We start from the raw sequence: 27,408 nt of genomic DNA on the forward strand, positions 1-27,408 counted from the left end.
TTCTACCCAAATAAGCAAGACAAGATGCAATTTGCATCTATGAATTATTCTAGAGCCACAGAACAGAACTCTCAGTGTCCCGTCCAGATATTTCTCTTGGCTAAGAAGGGAATTCTCTGAGGAAAATCAGCCTTTCTACATCTATAATCAGGTACTGTGGCAATGCTGCAGATGTTCAAGTACAACTTCCCCTGCAGTTTCAATAGGGTCCAAAGACAGTTTGAGGGGCAAGTTTCTGTAATGGAATCACAAGACCCATTCAGATATGAACTGAAAGCGTCGACTGTCATACCACGTGCCTGCCTTCATCTGCTTTATTCCAGCCCAGTGTCTAGCCAAATATTATTCATTACTCATACAAACTGCTTTTCTCAGCTCAGAAAGCTGGATTCCTAGTCTGCTTTCTTAAAGGGAGCAAATAATCATATCATGTTAATAATGTTTCATTTTCTACCACTGTCTTAAAATCAAATTTTGTGTGTTTTGTTTTAGATGGTTCTCATAATCAGAATATAGTTGAACTGAAATACATATTGTATGAAATATTGATTTTTAAAACAAGCTTAATTCATTATATTTGTTGGGGTTTAAGATAAAAAAATCTGATTTCAATTTTATGTTTTCCATGATTTTTAAAAAAGTTATTCTTCTTTCTTTTTCTGTGTGAATATTTCTTTTCTCCCTTTGTCCCTCCTCTGCTGGTTAAGAAATTATAGATTCCATTTCTATTTAAGTAGATACATTGAGATTAACCCATCTATTTCCTTGGGTCATCACTGCATTTTTTTTTTTTAAGAGAGAGGGGGGGGGGAGGGAGGGAGAGGGAGAGGGAGGGAGGGAGGGAATTTTTTAATATTTATTTTTTAGTTTTCGGCGGACACAACATCTTTGTTTGTATGTGGTTCTGAGGATCGAACCCAGGTTGCATGCATGCCAGGCGAGCGAGCTACCGCTTGAGCCACATCCCCAGCCCTGCTTTTTTTTTTTTTTTTTTTTTTTAATCTCAGGCTTGGGCAGGCATTTGTTCTTCTTTAGCATGGATCAGTTCTTTTCTTTACTAATTATTTAAGAAGGACATACCATATATCAGCACAATTCTCAGCACTTAAGAGGCAGTAAAGAGCAAAAATAAGTTCCTATGTATTTGAAGTGGGGCAGAATAGTGATAGTGTAGCAGGGGTTTAAAGTGATACTCCATGTCATTCAGTCATCTTGACCAAAGGTTGCTCTTCTCAACCATTATACCTCCTAACTGTAACAACAAAAACCAGTATTTCCGAAACATATCTGATCACAAGTTTCATCCAGGATCTTTAATAAAAATATAGATCAGACGGCCCATGACAGACTTTCTGAACCAGAATTTCAAAGCTGGAGAGAGTGGAAATGGAAATGGGAAAGGGTTTAATGAACCCTTCAGTTAACTTTTTAATGATCAGACAACAACACTGTTTTAAAATATGTGATATGTAAATCAAAAAGTCAGCAAATATAGAAAGAATAAAAGGAAAAGCTAGACTAGGATTGTGCTATAACAAATGTTTCCATCAGCCTGAAGGAAAGGTGCAAAAGAAATTAGTAATAAGATGCTGAAGAAAAATGTGGGGAAATGCCTTCAAGTCCCTACTTAGGCTGGGACTACTTTTATAAGCATTATTAAATTCCAGCACACATGACACATCTATTCCAAAGAAGTTAGATCCAGAATTAAGTAATTTGATGGTTACCTCCCTCATTCTCATAAATAACAATTGCAAGATATTTATACAAAAGGTTTACTCATTATTCAAATTAGTCTTTCATAACTCTACCCACACAAAAATTTATAAACAAAAAAGGATTGAGTGTTTCTATATTCTTATGGACAAACCGTATGCCCCTAATAACCTTAACAACATATTAAAGATACTGTACCATTTTTAGAACAAGAGAACATTTTATATCTATATATTTTTGCTATTCCTATATTACAACAGTGTTCCAAAGGCATAAAAGTATAACATAGCCACACCCTGTGTATATAAGCTACTGTAAAACTATGGTGATATAAGGATAATTACCCATAATTATCAAATTACTCTAAATTTAAAATATTTACTTCTTATAATAACATTTTACAGCTTAGGAGATTTTTCAAGTTTTGAAGCATGCCAATTCTGTAGGTTCATTTTTAAATAGGAAAGACTCCTTGAATTGGATAACTAGAGTTCACATTCTGAGATATTTGTAAAATGCTATTTTATACTCCTGTATGGTGAATTTGTTAATTTATTAATATCAGGCTAACAGTATATTGCCTACATCAGTAAACAAACTGTACTGTCAAAAAAGAAAAGTGTACATTTGACATAAATATTCATGAGAAAATATTATATTCTCACCTATTGAGTCAGGTAACTGTTGCAACATATTCGATGATAATAAGAGGTCCTCAAGGGCTTCACATCCAGAAATATCCATGTCAACGGTTTCTATTCTGTTTTTTGACATATCCAGGTATACCAACATCTTTAACTTCCCTATAGACTTGATGACATTGCATAAACTCAGGGTTAGTTGAGAAACTTTCAAAAAACATTTTTTTTTCACAAGACATTTTAAAATTGTCAAAACCATACTCTGGCAAAACTAATTTTAAAATCAACCACAACAATAATAGGTGTTGGCAAAGATACAGAAATATTGTAATCAACCCCCATACATTTTTAATAGGAATGGAAAATGTTGTATCCACTTGGAAAAAACAGTTTGACAGTTTCTCAAAATGTTAAACATTGAATTTTCATATGACCCACAATCTCTACATATATACCTGAGAACAAAAACATGTATGTACATACAAAACCTTACAAAAATGCTCACGGATGCATTATGCACAATGGCCTAAAGGAGTGACAATCAAATTGTACATGAAATGATGAATGGATAAACAAAATGTGGTTTATCCATAAAATGGAATTTTTCTGGCACTAACAATAAGTGAAGTATTGATACATGCTACAGAGTGGTTGAACCTCAAAAGGTACATATCACAGAGAACACATATTATAACGATTCCATTTATATTAAATAATTAGAACAAATAAGAGACAGAAAGTGGAGTAGGGTTGTTAGGGATTGGGTGGAGGTGGTATGGGAATGACTTCTGATGGAATCAGTTTCTTTCAGGAGTGATGAAAATATTCTAAAATTCAATGTGCTGATGTTTGATTATCATGTGAGCATGCTAAAAACAACTAAATTGTGTATGATATGGAATTATATCTCAATGAAACAGTTAAAACACATAATATACATCAATGCAATTGTTAAAACAGCAATAATCTCAAACTTATTTCTGAAAAATATAACTAATGTTGCCACTGAAATGGTTTTGATATAATGATCCTTAAAATTTAAAATGCATGAGGGATATTTAAAATTGTGATTTTTGACTTTATTCTACTAATCAAATTCAATATTTTGTTGATTTCGCAGTTGCTTTTGAGGATCTACTATGAATCTATGCTTTACACCAGAGAAAATCATGAGTCCGACAGTTAGGTATGGGGACAAACTTGTCAGGATGAAGACAAATTCTCCATCCTTGAGGAGTTCATAGTAGTGAAAGAAACATTTGAATAAATTAATAAATATAATACCCTGTGATAGATACAATACAAAGCATGTAGAGAATGCTACAAAAGAACAGGGGAAGGGTTGCAAATTGTCTGGCAGACACTGCTTGTCAAGAAAGAAGAATCCTAGGAGAGAGAACAGCATGTACATGCACAGAGAAGTGTGAGAAAGCATTGCCTGCTTGAGAAAGAGTGAGAAATTCAAAGTGACTGGAATTTGTGATAATGTTGGGCTTATAGAGGGAGCCAGCTGGTAAAAGACATTGCATGTCATGTGGGGATGAGAACTCTGTCTTACAGGCAGTAAAGCTATTCAAAAACTTTTGAGATGAGGAACTACATCATTGGATTAATGCTTGAAAAAAATAACTTCAGGAAACCTTCACAAAGGCACATATGTGACTGTAGTCAGGAGCCATTGGAAGTACTATGCTGTCAGCCTACAGCATCCACAAGCAGCCATGAGTCAAAATATTCAGAAAAATTGCATCTGTACTACAGATGTACTGGGTTTTTCCTTGTCATTAGTCTTTAAACAATACAGTATAACAACTATTTACCTAGCATTTGCATTGCATCAGGCATTAAAAATAATTTAGATGGTTTAAACTATATGAAAGGAATAGGTAATATGAAAATATTATACTATTTTATATAAGGGATTTGAACATTTGTGGATTTAGGTATCCCAGGGTAAGGGCTTATCCTGGAACCAATCTCCAGCAGATATAGAAAGACTACTGTATAGAAGCAGCTTAGTTGTTTAGTAGTTTAGTACTTAAGGAAATAGGAGTGAGGATGAAGAAGGATGGGCTCAAGTAAAATTTAGAAGTGGAATGACTGGGTTGCTAACTGATTGCTGGGGATGGAAGAAATCACTCATACCATGGAAATGAACAAAGCATAATCACTTAGCTCACACATGGACTATAGGAGTGAGAGCAGGATGAAAGTCTTTATTTTTCTTTATGTGTCCTACACATTTCAGAAGCATAATAGTTCATTTATGTGATCTACCCACATACACTTTACTATATCATCTCTACTTATTTGACAGAGTATAGATAAACAAACATATGTACACACAAGCACACGTTTGACACTGTACTAAATATTTTACATATATATATTTTATATACATTTTTATTGTCTTACTAATTCATATTCTTGTGAGTCAAATTGTGTATTGCAGACCAGCAGCACTGACCTCACTTGGGATCTTGTCAAAAAAATACAATCTTGTGCCCACTCCATACCTACTGAATCACAATCAGCCTACTTTTATCACTTTATCAGCTTACAAACTGCAAAGACCACTCCATTACACCAGCAGTTCCTGACTACCATGTCCCTAATTAACCCAATACATATCTCCAGTCCCCTTCCTCATCTCCCTAAATGGTCATGGAAAGAGAGTACTTAGAGAGTCAGACCAAAGGGTTGAGTTTTTTCCATGACTAAGAAATATGTCACTTGGAAAAAAACTGTCACAAATGATTTTGCACCCCAAGAAATCATTATGTTCCCTTAACCCACTCTTGCCTTTTATTGAGCAATAAAAGGATGTTGTATGTGTACGTATGTTTTTCCTTTTTTGTTCCTTTATCATAAGAACATTTCTTTCATCCTTGAAGTTTCTTTCATTGCTATCTCATTATCTCAAGCACAAGTCAATATTTTTTTTTTCAGTGTACTTTCTGAACATTCTTTTTGGAAGAAAAGGAATGCTTTGGTGTTTACTTCTGAGTCTTTCTCAACCTGCACTTTCAAAGACCTTACAAAGGCATTTAAAGCCTGGTGAAAAGGGCTTTGAGAATAATGTCTCAGAGTCCTTGAGGGTGTTGATCGTATGTCTTTGGGTATTGAAGGGTTTGTAGGCGAGCACTGGACAGAAAAGGGAAAGAGTGGAAACCACAGGTTGAAGAAGATACTAGAGTTTGAAAATAAATATAGATTCAATACATTGTTTAGTCATATTTTGGTTAATTAACCTTAAAATGATGGTCATAAGATAGTGCCACATAGAAGAAAAAAATTTGAGTATTATCTAGTTGCTTCTTTGATTTATGAAAAACTGAGTAGAAAAATCATAACTGTGGATGCCTGAGACCAGAGTTATGATCGAAACCTACATATACTGTTTTGTCCATAAATACATAGCTTTGATAAAATTTAGTTTATCAATTATAAACAGTAAGAGATTAAAAATGAATAATCAAACAATAAATAAATAAATAAATAAATAATAAACGGTATGATAAATAACAATGATGATAAATAAATAAATAGACAAATAAATAAGTCCATACTTCCAAATATGTATTAACTCAAGGCATTATGAATTAAGCAAAAAGTGAATGTACTTTTTCACGTCCATGATACTAAATATTTATAATTAATCATTCTGTTATGTAAATATAAGTTGCGGGCTGCGTTCTGCCTTTCAAAGTCAAGTGCTTCCAGGTAATAGAGAAACAGTCTTTTTCAAGTACCAACATTTGGAAAGCGATGGCTATTTATGGTAGGGAGGTATGGGATATTCCCATGGAAGGTAAAGCAAAAGGTCAAATTCAAGCATAATAAATAAAGCAAGGAATCTACTTAAAGCTAGCAGACCATATGAAAAACTGAAAAAAGACACATTAGGTAGTATTCTATGTTTTATAGATCTCATCATTGCCTTTCCATTTAAATAATACATTAGGGAATTTGGGGTGCGAGTTGATTTGTACAGCTGGGTTTTGGAAACATATTCATCATGATAAGTACGATGAGTTTAATTCTAATTTGTAACTTCTATTGGTTCCATATAGAGCAGAAGCCTCTTGAGCTGGGTTGAGTCACAGGTCCATCATTTACTGGTCGAATGATCTTGAGCTAGTTACTTGCCCTTCCTGTATTTCAGTTTCCTTATTTATAAAATGAAGATGGTAAGAATCTACATTACCAGGTTGTTAGGAGGATTCAATGAGTCCATATTTGTAAAATATCATGAAAATGCCTAGCTCATGGCACATGCTATGTGTTTTTGAATAAACATGTTGGAGAAGTGGGTGTGAACTTCCAACTAGACATGCATTGTTTCCTCAACCTCTGCACAGGAAATTAGTAGTGTCTTACCCATATTTCTCCAGGATTTGCACATACATAGCAGTCCCTTCTTATTTATGGGGGATAAATTCCAAGACATTCTGTGATTGAAACCTATATATACTGTTTTGCCCATGAATATATGGTAAAATTTATGTAAAATACTATGGTAAAATTTAGTTTATCAATTGGGAACAGTAAGAGATTAAACAATGAATAAATAAATAATAAGTATATAACAAATGAATAAACATAAACAATAATGATAATGATGATGAATAAATAATTAATAATAAACAGTAAAGTAAATGATGACAACTAATGATAAAATAGAACAATTAAAACAATATATTATAATAAAAGTTAGTTAAAACTTATGTATTGCTTATTTCTGGTTTTATTTTTTTGAACTGCAGTTGACTGTGGGTAACTAAAATTATGGAAAGAAAAAACTGTGGATTTTCTGTTTTCTGGCCATGTTGACAGATGTATATCCTTTTGCTAGGGAAGAAAACATTTTCTCTACTCTTTCCAAGTGTTTTTCTTTCTGTGGTCTCATGCTTATTTAAACAGAGAATAAGCTTCTTGTTCTTGTTGCATGTAAAATTAATTTAAAAATTTTTGTCAATATACACACACAAAAAAGAGCAAAATTGGCTTTTGGAACACACATCTATTTTGTGTTGACTGAAGAATTATTACACACCCAGCTGCTGTGGTTCTCAGTCCAGTGCGAGGCGTTCAGGGTTGGTCAACCACAGGGGACTTGTGCTTGCTCTGCTCGTGTGTGCATGTGTGCATATACTTATTCAAGTGCACGTGCTGTGGGTGGTGAGGGGAAGTGTTCTTTGGGAAGCTATTCTTTCACTAAATTGAGAAAGCAAGAAAAGTCACACTCCACGAGTTGAGAGGTAAGCCTAATACTTAGGAAGTCCCATGGGACTGCCCTTTAATCAAGGGGAAAAAAATGACTGTTCAACTTTTGTTTTTAATGCCATATGATTGTTGCCATTTTCAAAAGTTTAAGTGGGATCTCTTGGACGTTGCCTGAATTAAGAAAGAGATTTTCATCTGTGAAAAGCTCTAACAATACGAACAGAAACCATTCTCTAATTACCTGTAAGAATAGGCTAATTTTGTAAAATAAAATGTGGTATTATATATAGTATTCCTCTTTTCAAAAATAATGATGATGCTCAGCTTTTAAAAAATAGTGACTATGAAAAGAGATGAAAAATACCCAAGAAAAAAATTTTAATACATTTTGCATACCTGTAACACTCACAGAGACATTTGAAACACTGGAGGACAAATCAGTGAAAACACTTGGTGACTGAATACTTCTAGCAAGTGTTATTTTATTTTGAAATGCAAACACTGAGACTTAAGATTTAGGATTGGTTACTATCAAATGCAACAAATGTGTAACATAAATGTTAAACAACATGGCATAATAAAACTTACATACCCCAGGTAGTACTTGTAATGCATTATTATCCATCCACAACTCCCTTAAATTTTGTATTTGATCCAGAACTTCAGGCTGGGAGAGAGGCAGAGAGAAAGGAAGAAAACAAAATGAGTCTTTTCTTATCATATATATTAAATACTGTTCCTTGGATCTTGAGTTTTTAGTTAGGAATCTGTGTTAATCCTCTCAGAATCTCTAAGTTTAATAGATCTCTAACAAAACTGACAGTTCTTAAGGTAAGAATAACACTAATGAAAATTAAGATCTATTATTCCGACACATTAGTCTATTTCCATAATATCGTCCCATTATTGTTTGTGTCATTAATTATAATCTAATCACTTGATAAGTTTCTTTTTAAAATTTACTTTAATTAGGTATATATGACAGCAGAATGCATTTTGATTCATTGCACATAATTGCAGCACAACTTTGCATTTCTATGGTTGTACATGATGTAGCGTTGCACCATATGTGCTGTCATACAAGTACGTAGGGTAATGATGTCCATCTCATTCCACCATCTTTCTGCCCCCATGCCCCTCCCCATCCCCCTCCACTTTGCCCCATCAAAGTTCCTCCATTTTTCCCATGTCCCCCCCATTATGGATCAGCAGCCACTTATCAGAGAGAACATTCAGTCTTTGATTTTTTGGGATTGGCTTACTTCACTTAGCATGATATTCTCCAACTCCATCCATTTACCTGTAGATACCATAATTTTATTCTCTTTTAATGCTGAGTAATATTCCATTGTGTATATATCCCACAGTTTCTTTATCCCTTCATCTATTGAAGTGCATCTAGGTTGTTTCCACAGTTTAGGTTTTGTGAATTGAGCTCCTATAAACACTGATGTGGCTGCATGGCTGTGGTATGCTGATTTTAAGTCCTTTGGGTATAGACCAAGGAGTGGGATAGCTGGGTCAGATGGTAGTTCCATTCCAAGTTTTCTAAGGAATGTCCATACTGCTTTCCAGATTAGCTGCACCAATTTTCAGTCCCACCAGCAATGAATGAGTGTGCCTTTCCCCCCACATCTTCACCAACACAATATTGTTGTCTGTATTCTTGATAACTGCCATTCTGACTCCATCTAGATCTCTTTGTCTAAATGAATCATATTTAGACAAATGATTCTAGAGAACTAAAACTCAAGGCAGCAGGTGAAAGAACACCTTAGAGAAGTACAGAGAAGGAATGAGAATATGATCAAGCTGTAACACACAGTGCATAGACACACATTTCCTAGTGAGAAGCTCTCTCTAAATTCTGCCTCCTGGGCAGCAGACTATTTTACTGAACTTTTTCCCAGAAATCATCACCTTTTCCACTCTTAGACTATACACCTCCTTTGAAGTAGATTCTTTTTTACTACTCTATGGGATGACGAAGGCCTGAACTAGTTAGTGCACTGTATTTCCCTGACCATAAGGACTGATTCAGAGATGGAATTTGACCCATTCAAAACTACAGAAAGCAATGAACCTTTGGGACTTCTCAAGGAAAGACTCTCTTCCCTGCTAGATTTGAACTGGAAAGGTGCAGCTCTAGCTATGAGGTAATGGGAGAACCTATCTAAGGATGGAGTCTTTTCAAAGAAACTAGAGCTAAAAGATGGATCCGTGGTGACACCATATTATCTTTGAACTAAGTCAAACTTGAAACTAGGTTTTCTGTTTCTTTTATCTGAAATAATTATTGCTTATTGAAAGGATATAATATAAATATGGTTCAATACAATTTGGAACCTAAGTAGGAAGTCAGTGCATTTTATGGAATATTCATGGAAAAGCATAGAATTTTATCAATTGGAAATTGTAGTTCATTGAAGGTTACACACACACCCTTGACTACTAGAAGGGCTTCAGATCCATTTTGGAGGTAGTCTCTGATCCCTTTAGTTTGGGATTACAATGGAATATGGTAGATTCCTGGGAAAAGTTTCCTTCATAATAGGGATAAAAGTATAAATTTAGAGACATGGCATTCTACTGTAGAATCAGATTTATGTCAGTAAGTATAGTGAACATTTTTTGTGTAAGAAGATACTCCTACTTTCACTTATAAGGAGCAGCCAATGAACTACCCCACCTGTATGTTAGGCTGGGCAAGGATGGAACACATAAATCACTTTAGGAGCTCTTGACATGCAAAGGCTTTGAGGCAGAGGGCTGGCTAGCAACAGATAGGCCACTTAGAAAACATGAGTTATGTGTCTCAGTTTTTCCTAAGCCTAGGCATTATGCAGATTTAAGATGAAGAGAAAGTTCTTACTGGGTAAGGTTCAACATTCTTACCTGTATACAATAAGACAGAGGTTAATGCAAAAATTTGTAATAATAAGCATTATTTGGGGTAGACAAGATAATGCTGAATAAATCCTTAATAAATACATCATGAAATCTCAGTGACTTAATACAACAGGCTTACTTTCTACTTCTACTATATGTCCAGCATGGGTTTATTCCTCACATACTTGTGATACCACCAACCACCATCTCAAGACTTCCAAAAGAGCCAAAGCAGGGAGAGAGAGTGAAGAAAACTTATCACTGCTTTTTAAAGATATTGGGCTGGGTTTGCCATAGATCATGTTTGCTTATATCCCATTGTCTAGAAATACTTTCATGGCCCCAGTCTAAGGGCAAGGAAGGTCAAAGAGTATAGGAAGAGTTTATGGAATGTTTGGAGAACACTACTATCTCTGCCACACAATGATACTATATAAAAAAGGGAATGATATGTGTAGCACTTTTATAATCGATCCATCCCTTAACTAAGTACTTATTAAACATCTTCTAAGTGCTAGGCATTACACTAGAGTCATATGTATAGAGTAGCCTCTGACTTTGAGAAACCCACACTCTAGTTATTAAGCAAACACTCAAAGAGTAAATATATCATATTATGGGAACATAAAGGAAGGGAATCTATCTGCTTCAGGAATTCTCTGAGGGAGAATTCACAGAGCTGAGATGAGGAGTTGGCCAGTAAAGAAGGGAGGAAAGGAAGTACATTTTAGTCAGAAGCACAGTGGTGAGAAATAACATGATGTGTGAATAGAAGGATAGGCAGTTTGATTTATGTAACTTTGAGTCAGAGTGAGTAGTATGAAGTGAGGCAGCAAAGGAAAACAAGGATTTACAAAGATCTCATTTTTTTTTTAAAGAAGATAGGAGTTTATTGCATGGGGGAAGGAGAATCACTAGAAAAATTTTAATAGGAAGTGATTTTGATAGAGTGGTATTTTTATTTATAGATATCTAAAATAAATAAAACTCTAAATTGATACAAAAAAGAAAAAAATTTAGACATGAAAACAGATTAAGATTGGTAATGAAAGAGATAATAAGGAATAGAGAGAAGTTGGATTAAGGAATCATTTAGAATATAAAAATGGTAGAACTTGGTGACTGGATGCAGGGTGAGGTGAGGGAGTCATGCATGTCTCTTCAGAACATCCAGGAAAAAGCAGATACATGACAGAGATTGAACTCAGTTTTGATCAGATTAACATTTTTTAATATTTATTTTTTAGTTGTAGTTGGACACAATACCTTTATTTTATTTATTTATTTTTATGTGGTGCTGAGGATTGAACCCAGAGCCTCACACGTGCTAGGCAAGTGTTCTATCACTGAGCCACAATCCCAGCCCTTGATCATGATACATAGGTGGAGATGTCCAGGAATCAGCTGGTTATTAAATCTGAAGCTCAGGGAATTGGTTTGGTTGGAGATAAGACTAGGTATTTTGTGGAAGTCTAAAGCCATGCAGATGGGGAATGTGAAGGGAGGCAGAAGTACAGTTAACAGAGGAAGGTGCTTTGGCTAACACTAAGCCCTGAATGCTGAAAAAAGGAGTGACCTATTGGAGAAGCCAAGAAGAAATGGAGTTCAGGAGAGTTTGGGGTTACTTGAGTCCAATGACTAGAGCTATATGAGGAATAAGGAATTGAACAAAAGTATCATACGTGGGATAGGAAAGTATGGTAAAAAAAAAAAAAGATTGCTGTTTTGGAAACAGTAGGCAGGCCATTGGTAGTCTTGGTAATAGTCATTTCAAGTGCTAACTATGTTACAGAGTGTTTAAGATAAATAAGATGAAAATAAATGGGAATAATACAGGTAGAATATTCTATTTTTTTACTAGCTGTGTGATTTTTAAAAAAAATTTGTGGTTCTTTTTAGTTATACATGGCAGTAGGATCCATTTTGATATAATTATATAAGTATGGAGGTACATCTTATTCTAATTAGGACCCCAGTTTTTTGGATGTGCACAATAGTGAGATTCACTGTGGTGTATTCATATATGAGCATAAGAAAGTTATGTCTGATTCATTCTACTATCTTTCCTTTTCCTATTCCCCCTTCCTTCCCCTTTGTTTAATCCAATGAATATCTATTGTTATCCTCCCCTCTGTTTGTTGTGTGTTAGCATCCACTTACTAGAGAGAATATTTGACCTTTGGTTTTTGGGGATTGGCTTATTTCATTTAGCATGATAGTCTCCAGATCTATCCATTTACCAACAAATATCACAAAGTCATTCTTTATGCCAGAGTAATGCTCCATTGTCTATGTATATACCACACTTTCTTTATCTATTTCTTTATCTAAGGGCACCTATGTTGGCTCCATAGTTTAGCTATTGTGAATTGTGCTGTATAAACACTGATGTGGCTGCATCACTGTAATGTGCTGATTTCTTTGGATATATTCCAAAAAGTGGGTAACTGGGTCAAATGGTGATTCCATTCCTGAATTTTTGAGAAATCTCCGTATTGTTTTCCACAGTGGTTGTACCAATTTGTAGTCCCAATAACAATGTATGAATATTTTCTTTTCTTCACATCCTTATCAATATTTATGTTACTTGTATTCTTGTTAATTGCCATTCTAACTGGAGTGAAATGGAGTCTTAGTGTAGTTTTAATTTGCATTTCTCTAATTGCAAAATATGTCGAACTTTTTTTCCATATATTTGTTGACCATTTGTATTTCTTTTTTGAAAAGTGTCTGTTTACTTCCTTTGCCCATTAATTGATTAGGTTATTTGTTTTATTGGTGTTAAGTTGTTTGACTTCTTTGTATATCCTGAAAAATAATGCCCTGTCTGAGGTGCAGGTGGCAAAAATTTTCACCCATTCTGTAGGATCTCTCTTCACGCTCTTGAGTATTTCCTTTGCTGTGAAGAAGCTTTTTAGTTAGATGCCAGCCCATTTATTGATTTTTTAAAATTTTTTTCTTTTTAAAGTTTGTATGAGAAAAGAAAAGTTGAGGGTCTACAAAGAACCTGAGAGGTCAAGGGTAAAGAAGGCTGGTAGAAAGAAAGGAGAGAGAGAGAGATAGAGATAGATAGGGAGAGAGGGCACCTATGAATGACAGATAAAAGAGAATGAAAGTAATGAAGTAAATTCCAAGAGGGGAAAAGGTTTGATAGTTCAAGAAGGGGACTACTTTAAATAGAAGCAATAGCACAGAACACAGAAGTGGCATGGCTATAGGTTGGCATGTGTGGCGGAGGGAGGGTTAGAAGTTGAGGGAAAGCATATCTGAAGTTCTTAAATTTTAGTGCTGCAGTAGGGATCAAGGTAACCCGTTGATCAAGAGGGGAGAAAAGGTTTGTGCAATAGAATAGTGGGGGGAAAAGGTATATATAGGAATGGTTTGAGGGGAAACAAGAGTAATCAAAAGAATTCTATCAGTGATATTTATTAGGACTTTCTTCCTGAGGCATAAGGAGACTTAGAGTTTAGAAAAAATAAACAAAAGACTTCAGATTTCCTTTAGGTAGGTCAGAGAGGGATGAAAAAGAAAATTGACAAGATAAGAAATTAGAATAAATGGTCAGAATTTAGGGGTTTAGGATTTCTATGGTAATTCCAGGAAATTGCAACATCCAAGTTATAACCCTGAGGAGTATGGGCTAGGTCCCAAGTATGAAGTCTTGGTATGAGGGCAGGAACATAAGGTCTTGCACGGCCTCCAAGGATTTGAACAACCCCTTATACACTGCATAACTAACTTACTCTTTCGTATGGGTGGGGTAAAGTGGTAGACAAAGCTGCCCAATCATACTTCTGAAAATTTTAACACTGGCTTCTACTGGAGATCCAAGGTATCTATGACTAGCTGGAAAGGAATAATTGATGTTAACCTACATTTCTCCTTTATTTCAAAATATCTCATTCCTTAAGGGAGCAATAGCTCTACTTTTTACATGAAGAATCTGATAATCATTTCCTGAGGAAAATGAGAACGACTTGATGATGGCTGCATAACCGCAGCTGGGATTGTTACTCAGGTCTTCTGGTTCTACAGATGACATCACACTGGAGCTTAAAACTGAAACTCCAAATTAATGAAGGGAGCCAGTGATCACAAATGCCCAATAAAGAGAGTAAGGCATAGGTTGGATTTCTAAATAAAAGATATTTGTAGTACCAGATATTATAATAAAATGTACTACAGAGGAAATTACAGAAACTTCCTAATAATAAAAGAGACAAAACATAGTTAGCAGATCAACAGACAGTCTTGCTAAAAAGAAAACAAATACTACAACATGAGTAGGATATAATTTCATGATCAATAGACAATTTTAAAGTGGATCTTGGAACTCAACTAAATGGCTTAGGTCTAACATAACACATAAATTACCCTTTTTCTTGCTACTTAATTTCATCACAAAGTCAATCATTTCCATTAAAAAAGAGTGATTTAACCCAAGAGTGACTTGGTATATTCAATGCTGGATAAGGTGAGATCAGATAAAGATTATCATAAACTGTTTGGGGAGTTATAAATTGCTGTAGTTTTTTTGGAGAATGTTTTCAAATGTGAATCTCATGCCTTGAAAACGTTCATATCTGCTTCTAAGCAACTACCAACTTTTTGCTACCAAAAAGTTCTGAAATATTGAAAAATCTTAATATAGAAAAATGTTCACTGAAGAATAAGAATTAAAAAGTTGGCCACAATCTAAACTATAGTATAAGAGAAAAGTGATTTTACTATGATCAGTCAAAATGAATTAATAAAATGGTTTCATTAATATTAACACAAATATAAAATATTTTTCATGATTGTACCAAATTTCAATAAGTATTGTTACAGATATGCAATTTTAGGCTTTTCTGCTAATTTGACTATATGTATTACTTTTATTCCACTAATTTGGATAATATAGTTTGATCACAAGTGCTTATATCCTATAACATCATTTCTCCTAATGAGGTTAAAAGAAATTCTAATTATGAAAAACATAACATCTGCTATTAATGTAAGTTTTTCAAAGTAAAATCAGTGAAATAAGAAGGGAACTCTTGGTATCTTAAAATTGTATGAGATTATGTGGTAGATACCGTAATAACAAAAATTTATTATTTCAGAGACTATGCAAAGGAAACAGAATTTTGGAAGAAAGAAACCTGATTTGAAATTCAGATAAATGAATTTGAAAGCATTTTCTCAAATCAACATATGTGAAGTAGCCAATGCAAATTTAACAAATATATTTTTTAGTGAAGTGACTTAATTATGATATTTCATTAAGATGGCCCAGTTATTTCATTTTTTCTAAGTATTGATATCATTGATACCTAAAGGAATTATTTTAAATTTCTTTTTGCTTTCTTCCAACTTTGTTGAATAACATTTAGGGCTTGCAATTCACTGAGGAAGCATGAACTAGGTTTAAGAAATTTTCTTCCCTTCTTATTTAAGTCTCTTATTTAATAATACCCTGGGTTTATTACTAGCCCTTTAACTCTCACAACTGGGAAATCTTGTATTCATGAATTTCAGAGTCCATGGTTGATATTTTTTCTAATACACAAAATAGGATGACTAAAAATTTCAGCTCTTGATGAAAAGCCTACTTATCATTCTCTCAATTGTAATGTATTACAAGCCTTGAGATTGTTTAACTTCTTTAGTTAATTTCTTTGGAGATGAAAAGGTTAGTTCCTCAGGGTCTGGGCCTATTTCCAGCTCACATTAGTTTTATGTTTCTCAGTTTTATTCAGAAGTTGATCTTACTAAATGTTCATAAAAATTTAAAATTTTATTTTATTTTTTTTTAAATTTGTCCCTTTTAGGCAATATTTTAGAAAAAGATGCTTTATATTTTAGTCATTGTTGAACAGATAAATAGATATTCATAGTAACAATCAATAATGAAATTCACTGCTGAGAAAATGTAATTGACTTATAATTAAAACACTTTCAGTCACAAGCTCTTATGAATATTTTAATATAAATTTGGGCATAATATATTCCCCTTAAATACTCAGATGAGTATATTGATGAAATAGAAGGGAAAAATCTATGATTTGATGATATGATGTGGAAAAGGAGAGACAATATATACAATGACAAAATTAATACACAAAATTATCCAAAAAGACTGGTTAGCTCTTAAAAAATGAAGTTTAATAAAGGCTAATGTAAGACCTGCCATATATCCCCAAATGAACCATAGAAGAATAGAATCCAAAAGAGAAGTATGTAAGTCAGGCATGGTAACATATCCCTGTAATCCCAGTGACTTGAGAGGCTGAGATAAGAGGATGGCAACTTTGTAAGAACTAATCGCAAAATAAAAAATATAAAGGGCTGGGGATATAGTTCAGTGGTATAGTGGCCCTGGGTTCAATCCTCAGTACCCTCAAATAAATGAATAAATGAATGAATAAATAAATAAATAAAGTACATGTGAACAAAATTGGGAATTTAAGTAAAAAGTAAGGTCAGTATTAATTAATTCATTTGTTTATAAGTTAATTAATTTGCTTATAAATTAATATCACCTCCTCTATACAAGGAAGACCCTATAATGGTCTCTGGGAATAGCGTTCAGACTGAGCAATAGCTATCCTAAACTTTTTTTTTTTTTTTTTCCGCTCAGAGTCCTGTTCTGTAGGTGGCCATCAGCCCATGTATGGACTATAGTGTCTTGTTTCCAAGTGTACAGGTGTCCTCAACAAAGCAGATCGACTCAGATGACGTGGACATCATGCCACTGGAGAAATGCTGAAGTGACTCAGAAAGTCTAGATTGGAGGATGGAAGAGTAGATGCCAAAGACACTTGTCTCTGGACATCTTACGGTTGTAAGAAAGAGGCATTGGTTTTGTCCTGTCTTCATCCCAAGTTCAGAAATGGAAATAATCATGGAAGTCACAGGAAGGTAGATACAAATAAACACCCCTGTGAACAAGGATGTTTTCTCCATTAGCTATGTTCCAAATGAAATAATCTAATTTCCTATGGTAAAATAATAGCAATGACAAGAGCTAACTTCTATTGAGCACTTACCACAGTAAGGCACTTTTCTATCTAGTTTTATGTAGATTATTGTCATGGATTCTTTATAACTAGCTAGTGAGGGAGGTGACATCATTGGACTGGCAGTGGGCATAATGTTTAAGAACATGGTTTCAGAGACTAGGTTCAGATCCAGGCTTTCTTACTTACTTGTGGTAAAATCTTGGCTCAGGTTCATCCTCTGTCATAGGTGGATGACAGTAGTATTACCTACGTGGTGGGATGATGAGAATTGACTCTGTTAAAATATTTAAAGTTCTTATAACAGTGTGTGGTTCCAAGTATTATTGCTTGAACTAGTCCATTTCTGTTTTAAAAAATACCTGAGGCTAGGTACTTTGTAAAGTAAATAGGTTTATTTGGCCCATGATTCTGGTGGCTGGAGGGTTCAAGCAGCATGGTGCTGGCATCCTGGCAGAGTCTCTCTGGCTGTGTCACAGTATGGCAGAGAAGCAGAAAGGAAACCAGCTGCAGAAAAAAAGGGTATTGAAGGAAGGATCCAGGGCCTCTTCCCTTATAACAATGCATTCTTGCAAGACCTACTTTGGTCCTGAGAATTCCCTCATTCTCTTCCGAAGGTGATATCCCTAATGACATCATTGTCTCCCCCGAGGCCCCACCTCTCACAGGTTCCACCATCTCTCAACAATGCCACATTGGGGACCAAGCTTCCAACCTATGAACCTTTGGGGGACACACTCAAATCATATCGAAACCATAACACTGCTCAGTGTTCCATGAGTGTTTGCTTTATCCCCATGTCACAGAGGAGATTTAGGCTGAAAAAAATGTGCCCCTAGTCATACAGCTAAATACATGAGAAAAGCAAGAGCCTGATATTATAGTTTTGTCAGACATGATGAGTAAAGCACAAAGAATAGGGATATTCTGGGAGAAAAATGGTCAGTGATCCACATATAGTATGATTTTTCTTAGGCAAGGGCCCATAGAATGACAGGCCTTCATAGCAAGTGATCAGATTCTAAAGACTGAATTTAATTCCTTCAGCAATTTTGTTCAAGTAGTGTTTATATTGAGTGCTTATCAGGCACTAGACTGGAGGAACAGTTGTAAACAAAATAGATAAATCCTCTGGGAGTGACGTCTGGTCATCCATGTTTTCTGGGCTGGGTCCTATAAAATGTTGATAATGGGACAAAGGAAGTAATTCTGGTTTCGTGATCGCCACTTGAATGAATGTACTGCCCTTGACTTAGATTTCAAACTTTGGGTGAACTTGTCTGAATCTAAATTTTAAGAATGATAACTGTGTAACAAATGCATTCCCATCTCATAATTCTAACTGGTCTTATTTTCTTCTTTAAATTTTTTTTTTAGTTGTAGATGGACATGATAACTTTTTTTTGTTTATTCATTTATTTATGTGGTGCTGAGGAGCGAACCCAGTGCCTTACACATGGTAAGTGTGCGCTCTACCACTGAGCCACAACCCCAGCCCTGGTCTTATTTTCTTAAAAAAAAGGGGGGGGGGATTGCAGCCATTTCCTTTCTCCATCCTCTATCTACACTGCAGCCAGAGGACCAGTAAGATCACTCTTGCTTGAAAAATTGTCTTTCGATTACCCGGAGAATGCAAAATCCAAATTCCCTTTATTTATATAAAATGACTCTCTTGTGACCCTTGCTTACTTTATGGCCTCTTTCTTCACTATACTCATTAGCCCAAGGAAAACTCAACCCTTTGCAGTTTTTCAAGGCTTCACGTGCTACATCTTGCAATCCAGTTTCCCAGATGTCATTCACTAAGCCCATTCACCTAAGCCCTGATTCAGTTAGGTACCTTCCTTCTGTGTTGGTGTCCCTACTGTAGCAAACTGCACATTAAATTGAACTTCTGGAAGTGGAAAACTGGATCTCATACACCTCTGTGTCTCTAATTCCTTCCACAGTAACTCATGCTTGCTAATGCTCCAAAACTTCCATCTAAATTGAAAAAAATAAACAATCTATGTTCATAATCAGTCTTTTCAGCAACTCACTCAAAAGATAACACTTGAACTTTGTAGTCAAAATGATCAGTATCACTTTTGAAACCTCATTTTCAAATATGCCCCTATATGATATCAATATTTATAGTAGCTCAATTCACAATAGGTAAACTATGGAGCCAACCTAGATTAGATGCCTTTCAAAAGATGAATAGATAAAGAAGATATGGTACCTATATACAATGGAATATTATTCAGCCTTAAAGAAGAATAAAAATATGGAATTTGTAGGTAAATGGACGGAACTGGAAAATATCATGCTAAGCGAAATAAGTAAAACCCAAAAAACCAAAGGCCAAATGTTTTCTCTGATAAGAGGATATTAATCCATAATGGGGTGGGGGGAAAATAAAGGAACTTTGGATTGTGCAGAGGGGAGTGAGGGGAGTGGAGGGGGTGCAGGGATGAGAAGGATGGTGGAATAAGATAACTTTATTACCCTATATATGTGTATGATTTCACTACCTGTGTGGCTCTGTACCATATTCAGCCAGAGGAGGGAGAAGTTGTGCTCCATTTGTGTACAATGTGTCAAAATTCATTTTACTGTCATGTATAACTAATTAGAACATACTAAAAAATAAAAAAATATGCCCCCGACTGATCACCACCTCCTATAGTTTTGATTGATTTATTCCAGTATCTTAGAACTCTTATAAGAATTATAAGAGATGACACATCACCGATATGCTGAATCTAGCATGTCTTTATTCACCTATCTTTGCTTGCTTCCTAAACTGAGATTTAATATAAAGAGTTTAGCATTATGAATAGTTTCTTGCGCGCGCGCGCGCGCACACACACACACACACACACACACACACACACAATTTAACAGACTCTTTTATCACTGTCAGTTAGCTGAACTTAACATTGGTTGAAGGCAACTTGCTGTCTTTTCTGCAAGTGCCCCAAGATTTGTTGAAGAAAATTGCAAGTTGGCTGACTGGTCTCACTTCAAATTCATGACAAATGCCTTAAGTGAGAACTAAATACTGCATGCAACTTTATTTTTTTCCTCAAGAAATTGCCTTTTTACTCTCTAGAGATTACTTCATAGTTCTTCAGCCTTGTCAAGAGTATCCTCCTTTTACTCCGGCTCATAACCTACCTTGTCATTCGCTGAAATAGACAGTCAAAAGTGGATTTACTCCAAAGGTAATGAAGCTTGAGCTCCAGACTCCCCACATACATGGTTAGAAAAAATTGTAAAGGAATCTATTTTAAAGATTGTTGTCCTTTGCTCCATAGACTTTCCCTTAATCATACTTCCTCAGGTATAATATGGCACATTGGGATGTGGCTTAGATCAAGTTAAGTTGGGGACATTGTGATATGTCCCCAACTTATATATAACATCACACACACACACACACACACACACACACATTTGTATCAGGGATTGAACCTGGGGCACTTGATCTCTGATCCAAATTCCCAGTCCATTTTTAATTTTTTTAAAAATTTGAGACAGGGTCTCTCTACATTGCTCAGGGCTTTGCTATTTTGCTGAGGCTGGCTTTAAACTTGCAATCCTCCTGCCTCAGCCATGGAACTACTGCTGTGTTACAGGCATGCTCCCCAGTGCCAGTTAGTATGATCTATTTATGAGTTTTCCAAACACTATTGTGCTTATCTTTCACAATCTCTGGCCCTCCTCAATTTTATGTTCCTTTCCTGTCCATTTGAGCTCTAGATTTCTTGTTTAGAGGGTCTCAAGGCTTGGAGTTACTTCCTTTCCACACACTTTCAATCTCTGTCACCACTGTTCATCTCCAGCAGCATACAAATTGCCTCAGCTTGTCACAACATAAAAGGAAATAATATTTTTGTCGACTGTACAGCCCTTTACAACTATTTCCCCATTTATTAAATGTTCTTCTTCACAGAAACACTGCAGAAATAATTTGCCTCTGTTTGCTCATCTCCCATTCACTTTTCAACTGGCTGTGATGCGGCACTGACAACTGCTCTTGTTAAATCTTTATGACCTCCATATTGTAGCTGGGATTCCTAAAATATAGCTAAATAATTCATATTTAGTACTTAGTTATTGAAGTCAGACAATAAAGAGTCAAGAGTAAAAAAGTTGGAAAAAAAACAATTTTAAATGTGTAAATGCAAAATGTACACTAAAACCCAATTGATTAAAAAATGTTATGATTGAAAGTATCTTCAAGATAGAAAATTTGTAGTTGTCAATGGAACTTTTTATGCTAGAGTCTTAAATGATATATTGCTTGTTCATTTATGTAAACTATAATTAAGGTAAATGATACAGTTCCCATGGGTTACCTATTTCCTCTCTCTTAACATTTGCAATGTTAAAAATATAAACATAAACTTTTATATGCACCACATTTTGTTACACATTCCCATGAGTTAACCTCTGCAAACATCTGAAGCTGTTTTGTTTCTTCTTGATCAGATAAATATCTTTTCCAATTTAGAGATTTCACGGAGAGAAAAACAAATCAAAGTTATTATTTTTATTGGCAAACCAATAACCTTGAATCTCTTTTAGCTGTTAGTTGTACACTCACTATTGTGAGCTTCTGGAGAAAAACCTGCTTCTCTGAATCCCTGGCATTTAGCAGTGTGCCTGCTGCAAAAAAAATATTGGCAATGGTCCTTGAAGGTCATAAAGATGTACTGCAAAACTGGCATACCTTCTGAATCATACAAGACTGCTGCTGGTCTGAGTGAGTTCAACTGTATTCAAAATTTGGATTATTTTAAAGTCAGTAATCAATATGTGATATATAAGGTAATTTATTCTCTATTAAACTGTATAATGTCTAATTACCTAAACAGAAAAATAACAGACAAATTATGTTGTCAGTCTGCTAATTAGTAAGCATTGCATCCATTGAGAAACCAGACTGTCCAGTATGCATACATTATCTTTTCTGCCTGAAAGTCAGTAACTGGGAAGGCAAAAAAATCTACTGTCAGTATCTTAAACCTATTGAATGAAAGTATGAACCTATGTTAAAATTGTTAGTTTTTCCAGGTAAAAGCCATTTGGCTATGTGTTTCATGGCAGAAATAACCATCAGAGGCAGGCAAGAACAAAGTCATGATAAAAACCTATTCATATTTGGGTTCCAAAGGAATCCTGTCTTCAATTTTTGGTAGATTGGAAATGTTAAAACTGAGTCAATAGCTCTCTATTTAGCCTAGTGGATACACAGTGAATGCTTCATATATTTGTTAAATGAAAAATAAAAAGATTAGTGTCATCAATTGTGCTTTATTTTCCCCATTAGAGAAAGAGAAATATTTCTCCTTCCCCTCCTTAACCTCCCTGTCTAGCATGCAAGGTAGATCAATAAGATGGTACACGTTATACAGAATGGGCTGCAAATTGTATTTTGAGGAATGTGAATATTTTTAAATGCAGAGTTTTATGGGTGAAGTGGAACTTGAGTTATTAAGTTTTCGTATTTGTCATATTCTGTTATTCCTGAGTATATTACAGTGAGTTTTATTACTTTTGAAAACATCTTCTATTTTCACTGTGCATTGTAATTGTTTCTGTCATTGTATGCAATTATTGTCAAAGAGCAGATTAGAATACAACTAGTGTGAGTATTGCTGAATATTTATTGTTTTGCTTTCCATATCATTCATAAACAAAATAAGCTGGTAAGAGAAGATTTATAGCATTCTGTACCATCTATCCCTAAACCTGATTATTCAAATAATAATAATAAACTAAACCTAAGAATTTATGATACTTCTCATTATTAGTATTTAAATTTATAATGTTTATTGGAAATATTCTAATTAGCCACTTCTGAAAATTTAACAAATATTTGGCAAGCACCAACCTCATTCTAGCACTGTCTTGTGGGTAATATATGCACATGGGAGCAGAAAAACTAAAGATCATTATAATATGATATCAGACAACGTGTATATATAGGTTAGTAGTTAGTGTGTATATATACATATGCCAGAGCTAAATATTGTAAAAATTAGAATAGTACACATGCCAAAGGAAAAAGTAAAAGAATTAAGGACAATAATATTAGTTTACCTGACCCAGTACTCTGTGAAAGCCAATTGTTTCTTTGGTTCTGTTTTAAACATGCTATTGTTTCCACATTTCATAATTTCTCTTTAAAAGCCTCAGCTTTCTTTTTCACTGTATGAATTTTATCATGTGATCTACACCAATTATATATATATATTAGTTTTCCATAATAATTGATTGAACTGTTTGCCAGGGTATATTAATTTGTCAATATAGTTCTACATCAGCACACCAAAATTATTCGTATGATACTGTGTTGATTCTTTTATTAACCTCCATTTGAGGGCTAATTGATGCTGTGTAAGTTAGTAAAATTATAATATTTATTGGCACAGGGATCAAGGTTAGATAATTTGAAATTACATGCTCAATTGTTTTGCTTGTCACTGAAAAAAATCTGACATTTTATCAGGCAAATTTTTCTCATATTACAGATGAGCAATGAGTTTTAAAGTTGTAACTGAAACCAAAATGTCAATTGCAAACATACCAGTTGTATCAAACCAATTTCTTTTTCATCAATTTCAAATGAGATATTCCTTAACTAAACAATATTGACTAATATTTTAGCCCTGGAACTCTCTAAAACTGATTTCCCAGATGCTCACCCTGCCTACATAGTTCTCCATTAATATTTGCAGCCACTGTGTACTCCTGATGCTCCTCCTGCCTCCTCTCCTGCCTGCTGAGCTCTTCTTCCTTCTCTCTGCCTGGTTAATGTCTCTTCATCCTTTAGATTGCAACATCACTTCTTCAGGAGAATCTTGGATGCTATGCCAGACTCCACCAGAAGCTTTTTAACACCTGTAATGACTGAAATTCTACATTTCTGAGTGCACTGGTTAATTTTTTGTCTCCCTCACAAGATGGTGAGTCGGTGAAGGAAGAGTTATTTCTGCTACCACTTTACTTTTGCATCCTGAGAACCTGAAATAGTGATCAACAAATATATTTATTCAACGAATACCTATTGAGCGCTCATTATATATGAAGCACTATGCTCAGTGTGGGCAACACAAGACAGCAAGCATGGTCATGTAACTATTTTCATTCCAAGGGCTATGAAATGACAGAATGAGTGATAACTTGTTGATGTTAATTTTTATATCAACCCCTTTTCCATGTAAGAATGTTTCTTTAGTTTGTATCATGTATGTGGAGATTTGCCATAAACATTTTGCCAATAACTATTTATCTGGCTGGTGAATGAGTAAGTGTATGCATGAATTAATTAGAGATATATAAGCTGATGCTGGCTTTGTCATGAGACCAAAGGAATATACTTTATTATGAATATAACTTATTATTTTTGAAAGAATTTAATCTTTTATTTATGTGTAAACAGAAAGCTTTTAAAAATTAACTTTAAAAAAATTATTATTGTACTTACTTCATATTCAAGTTCACATGAGCAAGCCAATAAGATTTTTGGCTAAAAATGTGAATTCTTACCAACATGATATGAAAAAAAATTGTCCAGACTTCAATTTGTAGCATATGCTTTGGTCTATTTTTTTCTTTTTCATATGGAGTTCTGAACAGATGCTCGGGCAGGTTAATTCTGTACTAAATCTTGTCTTTCTACATGTGCCATGGAGGTGGATGCTAGCCAAGGTAGTACCACGAATCCCTTGTTGATCATTAGTCATATCAAAACCACTTATTTTTCCTCTTATTAAATTAAAATGAAAATTAGAGTTCTGCTAGCAAACATTTATTTTATACAATGGGGAGGCAGCCTCATCTCTCATTCCTCTGCCACAGAACTTTTGGCTCTTATTAAACTAATCAAACCATCAACCCTGAGATGCTTGTATTTCCTCAACTCTTTTTCTTTGATAATGTCACTCTCTGACTATAATGCCCCACTTCCATCCAACTCCAGCTCATTTTTCAAGGTCCAGAAAATTCTGTGCCTTGGGAAAAGCTTTCCTTATTACCTTGGTCATAAATCATGCCATTAACATGCACCAATTCTACAGTGTTTGAGAAACTACTATATTCATATGACTAGGCCATAAATACACACAAAGGAGGAAACATGAAGATTATGTTGTCATATGCCTTCCCGTATGGTGCTTATATTTTAAGAGAACAAATAAAGCATTTATTTGATAAATATTTATTTATTTATTTTTTAATCATCTTTTTATTTATATAAAAAGGGCATATTTAGCAAAAGATACACTGAGAAAAGAGTCAATATGGCCCCAGAGACAAGGCAGGGAGGTGACAGGCCTTCTAAGCTCCTTCTGGAAGAGAAGGCCTGGGACAAAGTGGTGAGAAGTAAGTGCAGAGTAATGGGGGCCAAGAAAGGAGAACGCTCCAGTGGGACCAACACTGCTGCTGGCAGGTCGTGGGTGGGACTCACAGTGACCTGGCAGCTAACTCTTGCAGTGGGAGGAGCCCAGTTAGCATTGCCCACTGGTGTGAAAGTCGCTCCCTGGTTCCTGGAGGGCACCCACCAAGGGACAAGACAGGAAGCCCAGGATAGGAGGTGCAACTTGGGGCAAAGACCAGGGAGAAGCAGGTGCTCTGCAGTGGCCGGAAAGGTCCAGACGCTGAGGCCAAGGTGCTTCCTGTTACGTGCGAGGGTTTCTCTCGGTCTCTGCCAGGCACTCTCTGACCAGGGCCCGGGCATGGATGATGCCTCTTTTCAGGCGCTCCATGGCGCTCTTGCTCCCAGCATAGGTGGGCCGAATCTCTTTACCCATCTCCTCTATGACGGATAGCAGGTCCGTGTAGGTGCTCTGAGAGCCCTGGGCACCAGGTGGCTTCATCGTCTGCACATAGCCCATGGAGGGAGGTCCAAAGTCATTAAAGAGTGGTCTGAAAGGGGCAGCGGCTCCTGGCACTGAGCCCGACGGCGATGGAACTGATAAATATTTATTAACTGGCTAGCATTTTCAATTTACCATGGATAAAAATCACCTGGGGAGTTTGGCTAAATGCAGGTTCCCAGGCTCCATACAGAACCTACTGAATCAGGATTTCAAAAATAGTAGTCCAGAAAATAAATACAAGTATTGATGGTAATCTGAGGATATCTCTTTAACAGACATTGCTTGGTCATAGGATTACTTAATGCACAGATTTCCTGACCTCAAGGAGCTCACATCTTAGTTGATACAATACAAATTAAATATGTTATAATTATTTCATGTTAAAAAATGGAATAGGTTGGTGAAATGGTTTCAGGGATGGAGCTAGAAGGAAAGAGTCAATACTACTAGATGAACTAAAATCACAAGTTAGCCTCACTGGGTTCCTATGGCTTAGGATCCCTGTAGATAAAATATTCACCTTATCAGTAGTGGAAGGAGAGGGAAGGGCTTGTGCTGTGATCATGCCCCTACTAGGACAACTATGACATAAAGCAAAAAAGTAATGCATATGCTAAGATCTCTAAATAGAGGAGTTTAGAGTATGGGAAGAGATTGTTTCTAGTTAATAAAATCAAGAATTTTTGAGAAAGTGCTGCATTTGTGCTGGGTCTTGAAGAAAGGGAAACATGTCCAAATTATGGTACAAAGTTGAGGGTGAGTGAAAACAGGAGCTTACTGGAAGGAAGAATTAGTATAAGAGGCAGTTATAGAAGCAAGAAGATATTCTGCACATGTGGAGGACAGCAGGCAATTAAATTCTGCTCAGTGGAGAGAATGAGAAAGATGATTTTCCTTATGGTCATGGGTTCAGGGAAACGTTTAGGTAAGTAAATGGGGCAGATGGGTACTACACTTCAACATAGCAATTATTCCTTAAACAACTCATTTGACACTTCATACTACATTTTATGGCTTGTCTCTTTAACAAACATACATTTCTTGAAGGCAGGGGCATACTTCATA

General features: G+C 35.3%; 2 protein-coding genes across 4 annotated transcripts in view; both read right to left on the minus strand.

Annotated features, from left to right (window-relative positions):
* LRRC7 (leucine rich repeat containing 7) overlaps positions 1–27,408 on the minus strand; it is a gene marked incomplete at both ends in the record, with an annotated part of 429,491 nt that overhangs the window by 134,596 nt on the left and 267,487 nt on the right. For all 3 annotated transcript variants that reach the window (XM_081308133.1, XM_081308135.1, XM_081308134.1), the window contains 2 exons: positions 2,382–2,526; positions 8,176–8,250. In XM_081308133.1, the coding sequence (XP_081164259.1) occupies positions 2,382–2,526; positions 8,176–8,250 (220 nt within the window). The remainder of the gene's footprint in view (positions 1–2,381; positions 2,527–8,175; positions 8,251–27,408) is intronic.
* Positions 25,709–26,430, minus strand: LOC308656764 (cyclin-dependent kinase 2-associated protein 2-like). Its single transcript, XM_081308140.1, has one exon. It carries the CDS (start codon positions 26,356–26,358, stop codon positions 26,143–26,145), a length of 216 nt encoding a protein of 71 aa, XP_081164266.1. The 5' UTR covers positions 26,359–26,430; the 3' UTR covers positions 25,709–26,142.

The sequence above is a fragment of the Spermophilus citellus genome (assembly GCF_964194105.1).
Source record: "Spermophilus citellus genome assembly, chromosome: 9".
Taxonomy (NCBI): Eukaryota; Metazoa; Chordata; class Mammalia; order Rodentia; family Sciuridae; genus Spermophilus; species Spermophilus citellus.

Bases quoted from the DNA above. Each gene is read 5' to 3' on its own strand.
- LOC308656764 (XM_081308140.1), bottom strand. From the start codon at position 26,358: ATGGGCTATGTGCAGACGATGAAGCCACCTGGTGCCCAGGGCTCTCAG.